At 42.3% G+C, this 9,597-nt stretch overlaps 1 protein-coding gene across 1 annotated transcript; it reads left to right on the top strand.

The window, feature by feature from the left end:
* Nucleotides 1-4,695: 4,695 nt before the first annotated feature.
* On the top strand, nt 4,696-8,565 carry slitrk2 (SLIT and NTRK-like family, member 2). The gene has a single exon (XM_024428951.2). It carries the CDS (start codon nt 5,267-5,269, stop codon nt 7,826-7,828), a length of 2,562 nt encoding a protein of 853 aa, XP_024284719.1. The 5' UTR covers nt 4,696-5,266; the 3' UTR covers nt 7,829-8,565.
* The last annotated feature ends 1,032 nt before the right edge of the window (nt 8,566-9,597 follow it).

The following is a 9,597-nucleotide window of genomic DNA, read 5'->3' as shown; positions in this document are numbered from 1 at the left end:
CCACACTCTCCCCTCCAAATTAAACATAGTCCTTACATTCTGTATTTCCTCTGGATGCTCTTCGGCTCGTCGTCCGTCCATCACATAACGTGTATCTTCATTTAATGAAATGTGTTGCTAGCTGATATCATCATGCACTATGATAGCTGCCTCTGCCCTTTACGAGGGAAATGTGTCTTAACTGTTAGGTATGTACCCTTCCCTTAACCATAACCCATTACTTGACAAACGTGCCATGTTCTGTGTCTGGTACTTTACTCAGTCAATGACATAGTATCAACTTTAAAGTTAACTCAGGAACTATTTCCAGTAACTAGAACTTGAATGAACTAAAGACTGTTTCACATAGCTACAGTCTGTAAATGACTTGTCTCTGTGACTGACTATTTTACATTACATTTGACATTTTAGTAATTTAGCAGACACTCTTATCCAGAGCAACTTACAGGAGCAATTAGAGTTAAGTGACTTGCTCAAGGGCACAGAGAGATTTTTCACCTAATCTGCTCTGGGATTCGAACCAGCAAACATGCTCTTGCTCTTGGGACGGCAATTATAGCTGTCGTTATCTCCTCAGGCTGCACTTCCTGTGAGCATGTGTGCATGTACTGCTCCATGTGCAGCGGCATCCGTAACAACCCATCAGCGTCTCCATTTGATTTCCCAGGCCGATACTTGATGGAGAACTTGAAATCGGCTAACTCGGCCACCCAACGGTGTGTCGGCGTATTCAGGTTGGCTGTTGTCAATACATAGGTTAGCAGATTGTTATCTGTGTAGACTATGAATGAAGGGGTGTAGTATAAGTAGTCTCGGAATCGCTCACATATCGCCCACTTAAATCTCTCACTTTTCGCCCACTTCCATCTCTCACATATCGCCCACTTCAATCTCTCACATGTCACCAGTGGTGGATTTAAAAAAAAATACAGTTAAGTATCAAAAGTAAATGTAATTGCTAAAATGTATCAAAAGTAAATGTAATTGCTAAAATATACTTAAGTATTAAAAGTAAAAGTATAAATAATTTCAAATTCCTTATATTAAGCAAACCAGACGGTACAATTCTCTTGTTATTTTAATGTACGGATAGCCAGTGGCAAACTTCAACATTTAGACGTAATTTACAAACGAAGTAAGTGTGTTTAGTGAGTCCACCAGATCACATGCATTAGGTTGACCAGAAGTTGTTATCTTGATAAATGTGTGAATTGGACTATTTCCTGTCATGCTAAGCATTTAAAATGTAACTTTTGGGTGTCAGAGAAAATGAATGAAGTAAAAAATAAGATAATTGGTGGTTGTGCATACTTTTACGCATTTCCTTCACTTCCTCCTTCAGTTGCTTCACCACATCAAAAAGCTCAGCGTCCCTTTGACTAGCTGCTGCTGGGGCTTTAAGACTCTTGGTGTTCTTTACAACTTAAGAAGAATGATATTGGACCTCTAACATTGCTTCTATGCCACTGGGGCTTTGCTGCTGGATCTGCACCCCAGTCTGTACTTCGCAGATGTTGGTTACTTTACTACTTGTACTCTTTCTCAGTTTGCTTTTTCTTTCATACTCAAAGCTAGCTGCTTCATTCATCTTGACAATTAACATTTTGTCTGTCACTCTTTGATCATCAAGGTAATGTTTTAGTTGAAACGTAATGTGATCACTCAACAGCCCTGTGCTAACTGACCTCAATAAATTCTTCTGCATGACCTCTGGACTGTACTGCCTGTCTGACCCTACTCTCTGGCAGCAAATAACAACCTATCTTTTAACTCAATTGCACTGAAAATAAAGTTTGTGGGGACTCACGACTGTCTTGGGTTATGTTTAATAGCCTGCGGTACAGGTCAATGGAACTGTCCTCCTTGAAACACCCCATTAAGATTGTTTTGAGTTGGGAAGGGTGAAGTCAATTTTTATTTCAAGCATTTCACATATGTTCAGGCCTGGACTGAAAGCTTGTACTACAGCTTCAATGACTTCAGCTTCACCGTGTCCCTTGTTCAGTCCCATGTCAATCGGATGCATCTGATTTGTGTATGAGAGTTTGTTTGTTTCTGTGTATTGTCACTTCAAATAACCTGTCTGGCTGTGGATATAGCACACTTTGTTGAACTGGCCCTGGGCTGGGTCCGTTGTTTCCCACTTTCTCATTCAACCTCGTGATTTTCTCGGCTAAGACTTGGGTAGCAGCATGAAAACTCAGCTGTAGATCTGAGTATTATTTTTGTACACTCTCAAATGCTTCTTGGCTCCTAACATACTCTTCAGGTTCAGTTACATCACTTTGCTTTAGCTGGTCTGCTAACTTGAACAGGTCATTCAGATACAGCTTGGCTACATCCCCTTCTTTTTCAATAACTTCATCCATTAATTCCACGATTAGGTGGATAAATGTTTGCCTCCTTCTCTAATTCTCAGTTGGGACTTTAACATAACCACACATCTTTTAGCTATCCTGGCACTGTTCCATCTCCATACTCTGCGTGCTCGCTGCCTCTCTTCTCGTGTGACCGCTGTCAATGAAGGTCTATTTTTAGCTGTGTCATCCATACCGTGGCACAGCGTTTCTCCTGGCTAGCTCACCAATTTTGTTGCACTCTTGAATAATGACAACAACATTCAAGTGTGTAGAAGTTTAGAACGTTTACGTTCCTTTTTCCTGAAACCACAACACAGTGGCTCCCGAGTGGGGCAGAGACAGTGGCTCCCGAGTGGGGCAGAGACAGTGGCTCCCGAGTGGGGCAGAGACAGTGGCTCCCGAGTGGGGCAGAGACAGTGGCTCCCGAGTGGGGCAGAGACAGTGGCTCCCGAGTGGGGCAGAGACAGTGGCTCCCGAGTGGGGCAGAGACAGTGGCTCCCGAGTGGGGCAGAGACAGTGGCTCCCGAGTGGGGCAGAGACAGTGGCTCCCGAGTGGGGCAGAGACAGTGGCTCCCGAGGGGGCAGAGACAGTGGCTCCCGAGTGGGGCAGAGACAGTGGCTCCCGAGGGGGCAGAGACAGTGGCTCCCGAGTGGGGCAGAGACAGTGGCTCCCGAGTGGGGCAGAGACAGTGGCTCCCGAGTGGGGCAGAGACAGTGGCTCCCGAGTGGGGCAGAGACAGTGGCTCCCGAGTGGGGCAGAGACAGTGGCTCCCGAGTGGGGCAGAGACAGTGGCTGCTAAGACAGTACATCTCAGTGCTAGAGGCGTCACTACAGAACTTGTTTAGATTCCAGACTGTATCAAAACCAGCTGTTATTAGGAGTCCCATGGCCCAGTGTCGTCCATGTTAGGGTTTGGCCATTATTGTAACTAAGAATGTGTTCTTAACTGACTTGCCTGGTTAAATAAAAAAACTAAAGACAGGGTCATCAGACATGCTGCCTGTATCATCTCTATGTCTCCTTCTACGGATGTTCAAATATCTAAGAGCTCTGAGATGTCTTAGTTGGCCTAACAGTGCCTGTCATTGAGTATTACTCAGTAATAACCACAATAGCTATCTCATATCCTAAAATACTAGCTTTACATACTTTGTGAATGAGCATCATGTCTTAAGATATTACCTCAAAAATATAATGTGAAAAATGGGGGGGGTATATTTATTTTGCTAATATTACTATGGGTCTCACACATACAACAAATTACCATGTGCATCTCTCATTTACTTGATAGGCTATTTTAAGTTTATGCTACATGCATCCGAAACCAGTTGATAACACACAGTAGAATTTAACAGGTGAACAGACAAATAATATTGTGCATTGAAGTGTGTAGACTGTAAGCAGGCCTACTGTAGTTACATTTCTTTCCGGGTAGAAATGTTTATCGTCAGCTCATTCAAACACTGTTTCCAGTGCTTCCGACATGCACTTCCTGGTCCTATTGGGAGGTGGCGTGGTGCTCAATTCATACCCAGTAACATGCGCAGAACGTATGGTTGAATTTATACATTGTGTATGCTAATGCTTTTACTTTTGTGGATCAATCTGTATCCAAGTCGACTGCCTATATATATATATATATATATATATATATATATATATTACAGTGTCGACTCGTCATATATATGTCATATATATGTAACCTAATTTCAGCTGAAGGTATTTTGAAACCAAATATTCCTCTTTTGAATTGGGTGCATACTGTGTGTGCGTGTGTGTGCGCGCGTGCGTGCGTGTGTGCACTTGCGCTAATCAAATGATAGAGGTGCTTTTTCCACCTCCTAGTGGTGGGTTGAGTAAAAAACGTGATCACCCACTGAAAATGACTAATGTTCTTGTTTTTTTCAGTTGCATTAAATGTTTCAATACAACTTAATTTTTATTGAAGATTCTATACATGTGCTCGTGCATTTTCTATGGGAAAGTAAAATAGCATTAGATTGTAGTAGGCACATTTTCTGAAGAAACCATTTACATCGTTAATATTTTACTCTACAATAGCATGTGAAGTATTCCAATTGAATGTATATATGATAACCTTAGCATATGTGTTTATTATAACCTATCCTACTACTGTTATGTTCATTGGTAGTTCTAGTCGAGGTACCGGTAGTGTTAGTCTAACAATAATGTTATTATTTACATTTACTATTGAGAAGAATGCTAAACTGTTCTTAGCAAGTATAACATGTTGTCGATGCTAGTGACGTAGGACTCCCATGCTTTGAATGTGGGAGGACGTAGGGCAGAAATTCGGCATAGACCTCTCAGTTGGTGCCTATGCGCAAGCGGAGGATGCTTCTGCATGTTATTCTTCAGCATCCGGTCTATATCTCAGAGTTGGTTCTCTCGCTGTTTCCATCGAGAAAGTAAAGGAAAACGCGAAGTGATATGCTACGTATATTGTATTTTTGTCAAAAACTAAATTGCATTTAATGAAGAATGGAATTTCTTAGGATCAAGTCGAGAAGAGACTGTACTATCTCTGTCGTTCAGTGAGTATCTTGCCGTTTCTGATTGTGCTGCTACCGAAATGCTTGAAACTGCTGCCTGTTTGGTCGTGCGTAATACCGGGGATTGCAGTATATTGCGAAACTAGTCTCCTGACAAACAAACAATGTACCCATTCAAGCCTGGCTCAGAACTTGTCCGATGACTGATTCATGATTTAATTTGTTTTTTGGATTGTAAGGAGATCAATGGAGAGTCCTGCGCGTCCGTGCGCCCTGGTGCCATTTTAACACTAATACTGTGTTAATTTGGGCTTGCATGTCTGCACTGAAATTGCAAACTCCAAGACTCATACAACGTTGATGCTGGATAATTCAGCAACATTGTTGTAAAAATGCTGAACAGCGTTTTGTTGCTCAGCGTTTTAACTGTGACCAGTTTCTCATCGAAGACTGAGAGTCGCAAAACTTCGAAAGACATTTGTAAGAACCGCTGCTCATGTGAGGAAAAGGAGAATATATTGAGCATCAACTGTGAAAACAAAGGATTTACAACGGTTAGTCTATTTCAACCCCCACCGAACAAAATCTGTCAACTCTTTCTCAATGGAAACTTTCTTTCAAGGCTGAATCCAAACGAGTTTGTCAGTTATGGTAATGTGACATCACTTCATCTGGGGAACAACGGGTTACAGGAGATAAAGACTGGAGCTTTTACTGGACTGAGATTTTTAAAACGACTTCATCTCAATAACAATAACTTGGAGATAATCAAGGAGGACACATTTGCTGGTTTAGAGAGTTTGGAGTATTTACAGGCAGATTATAATTACATCAGCGCCATTGAAGCAGGTGCATTCGGCAAATTGAATAAACTCAAAGTATTGATTCTCAATGACAACCTCCTGCTCTCTCTTCCCAACAATGTATTTCGTTTCGTTATGTTAACGCATTTGGATCTAAGGGGGAACCGGCTTAAGATGTTGCCTTTTGCTGGCGTGCTGGAGCATATAGGTGGCATTATGGAGATCCAACTGGAGGAGAACCCGTGGAACTGCACCTGTGATCTGATCCCCTTAAAAGCCTGGCTGGACACCATATCAGTCTTTGTAGGGGACATCGTGTGCGAGACCCCATTCAGACTGCATGGCAAGGACATTACGCAATTGATTAAGCAAGATCTATGCCCCCGACGAAATGCTGGTGATTCCAATCACCGCGCAATGCAGCCTTCCTCTGATTCCCAATACCACGGCCTTTCTCCCACCCTACACCCCGGTGTCACTCCAACAAAAACCCCAAGGGCCTCCCGTCCCCCTAAAACGAGAAATCGCCCCACACAAAGGGTAACGTCTAGTAAGGACAAACACGTTTTCGGGCCTATAATGGTTTATCAGACTAGGTCCCCTGTTCCCATGACCTGCCCTAGCATTTGCGTATGCACCTCTCAGAACCCAGACAGTGGATTAAATATCAACTGCCAGGAGAGGAAATTGCATAATATAACAGAGCTTACCCCTAAACCGTCCTATCCAAAGAAATTGCATTTAACAGGCAATTACTTGCAGACCATATACAGAACAGACCTAACCGAATACAGCTCACTAGAGCTCCTCCACTTAGGAAATAATAGAATAGCTATCATTCAGAATGGGGCCTTTGAAAACCTAGCTAATCTACGGAGACTTTACCTCAATGGCAATTACATTGAAAGTCTATCCCAATCATTATTCGCAGGGCTGCAGAGCCTTCAATACTTATACCTGGAGTATAATGTTATCAAGGACATTTTGCCACAGACGTTTAACTCCTTACATAATCTGCAGCTGCTGTTCCTAAACAACAATCTACTGAGATCCCTTCCCGACAATGTTTTTGGAGGGACTATGCTGACAAGACTAAACCTGAGAAACAATCACTTCTCCCACCTGCCGGTGCGCGGTGTGCTCGACCAGCTCTCCGCATTCATTCAGATCGACCTGCAGGAAAACCCATGGGATTGCACCTGCGACATCGTTGCGCTTAAAAACTGGATGGAGCTATCCAGCACCAGCGTTGTGGTAAATGAAATCACATGTGATTCGCCCTCCAAACACGCAGGGCGGCTCCTCAGGTCTCTGCGTAACGATGCAATTTGTCCCGAGCCTAACGAGATCACAATAACCAAGGCCCCCACCGTCAGACCCAGCACTGACTCCACTCCTCCCTCTGCCATCACGCCCACAGACGAGCAGGTGCCCGAGATGCATGCGGAGGTGCCCCTGTCGGTTCTCATACTTGGACTGCTCGTGGTTTTCATTCTGTCCGTCTGCTTCGGGGCTGGTTTGTTCGTATTTGTCCTGAAACGACGCAAAGGTGCTGATAGCGTTCCCGCCAGTGCCAATAATGTAGATTTAAACTCCTTCCAGGTACAATATGGTTCTTATAACACAGAACCCACTGCAGATAAAACAGAGACGCATGTGTATAACTACATCCCTCCCCCAGTTGGTCAGATGTGTCAGAACCCTATCTACATGCAGAAAGATAGCGAGCAGGTGGCCTACTATAGGAATCTGAAGGAACTAAGCTTCAGCACCATGGACACTAAAAAGTCGGAGTTGCCCCCAAGTCCATATACCATAAGCACAGTGGAGTTCATTGAGAAACAATCTTGCGGCAATCGAGAGCCGGAGCTGCTTTATCAAAACATTGCAGAGAGGGTTCAGGAGCTTCCGACTGTTGGGGCTCTGAATTATAATTTTTGCACTTTACCGAAAAGACAATTCATTCCTCAATATGAAACCACTAGACGACACAACCAGGACAGGTTGAATAAAACGGTTCTCTATGGGACTCCACGAAAGTATTATGCCAATCAATCAAAAAATGAACACCCTGTGCTGCCTGGGAAGCTAAAAACAGAACCAGACTACCTCGAAGTTCTGGAAAAACAAACTGCAATGAGTCAGTTGTAAGATATGGCCCTACTTACTATCATCAGTAATGATTACATCGATTTGTATCTATGTACTCCACAAATTGACGAGTCCAACTCAATCAAAGCAACCTAAGCGTTTGCTCTCCATTATTGTCCAGCTGTATTGAGTAAACGTATATGCAGTTATACTATTTTACTGGAGGTTTAAATTATTTCTTCTACTTGAAATATAGTCTGTAGCAGGTACCGCAAGAACTATGTAAACTACTGCTTTGTGCATTTCATATTCTATATTTTATTTCGTCTGTGGGAAGCGATTTCATTTTAATAGAAGAACAGAAGTGAATAATTATGAAATTACTTTCCTGTACATAATAGCCTATTGATGGTGAGTGTGAAACACATGTACTGGTTCCGTCCACTTGGCAACTCATTTATTCCAGAAGTGCCTTTGCACTCCAAGTATTTTATCGTTGCTTTCTGCAAATTGACATTTTATAAGTGCTGTATTTTAAGAATCTTTATGTAAAATATAATTATTTGTCCATTACATTAAACATAACTGAAGAGTGTATGATATTTATGGTAGACAATATGTTTTGAATATCTAAGTGTCTTTCAAGATGTACAATTTAGAGAATTGCATAATATTGTATGATATAGATGATCAATACAATGCGCCATAAGCGCAATTAAATTTTCACTGAAGCACTTTGTCAAGTCTGAATTAAGCATTAAGATTTTACGTCTCTCTCTCTCTCTCTCTCTCTCTCTCTCTCTGTGTGTGTGTGTGTGTGTGTGTGTGTGTGTGTGTGTGTGTGTGTGTGTGTGTGTGTGTGTGTGTGTGTGTGTGTGTGCGTACGTGCTTCCATGTGATGAGGAGGGGTGGGTGGTTTAGGGGCGGTAACAGCACTCTCTTTGATCTATAGACCACTGTGTATTGATGAGGAATTTGCTGAGCACTTTAGCTGAATGACGCTTGTGCATGCAATTTAACGACCAGCGTTGCTATAGGTCCCTCACTGTAATACCACAGGACTACCATTCATTTCATACCTATAATATTTTCCTCAAAAGGTAGAGAGCAGCAGTGTCCTCTAAAAGTATAGATTATTTACCAGTACGTTACGATTTACGGATGATAAAAACTACTGCTCCACAACAACTGATCTCCTGTAGCCTACCTGAAACGCACAACATGATGATTAGTTCTCAACGCTCCTTATACCAAAAATAGATTGTTTTTAGTGGATTTAAATGGACCAGTTTATGTTTTGACCTTCAGGTGACATTTGCTTTGAAGTCTGCTGTGGGCATAAATACAGTACCTTCTCCAAGCCCCGGTTATTCTGCTGTTTGTCTTTCGTTTTGTTTTTGCCCGTCGCTTCACGTAGCTATTGTGTCGCTGTCCATGGTGCTGAATGTTTTCTTCTTACTACTAATGATGCATTTTCTATGGATTCTACTACAGTAAGGGTACTTTTCACTTGCTTTGTTCGATTTCACATTGACTTTGTTATGAGTGCACCATGTTTATGTTGTTGTTCTTAATCATTAATTAATTAAACTGAGAAGTAAATCAAATTGGGAACTTAAATTAGCAATAACTGGCCTACTTGTGATTTAATTGAACCATTAATTTAATGCTTATGTGAGTCTTACAATCCTGCTATTATGCTTGTGGGTAAGTGAGCTTGTGCTTGTGGGTAGCAGAGGCCATTTGAGTTGGTGTGAGTGAGACTGAGTGAAAGTGCTGTTCATTCCTTCTGAAACAGAGTGATTTTCTTTCCTGCATGGCACAATGGG

The sequence above is a fragment of the Oncorhynchus tshawytscha genome, linkage group LG08 (assembly GCF_018296145.1).
Source record: "Oncorhynchus tshawytscha isolate Ot180627B linkage group LG08, Otsh_v2.0, whole genome shotgun sequence".
Lineage (NCBI taxonomy): Eukaryota > Metazoa > Chordata > Actinopteri > Salmoniformes > Salmonidae > Oncorhynchus > Oncorhynchus tshawytscha.
This window is presented reverse-complemented; position numbering and strand designations above follow the sequence as displayed.

Excerpts from the sequence above, each read along its gene's own strand:
- slitrk2 (XM_024428951.2), top strand. The coding sequence starts at position 5,267 with ATGCTGAACAGCGTTTTGTTGCTCAGCGTTTTAACTGTGACCAGTTTC.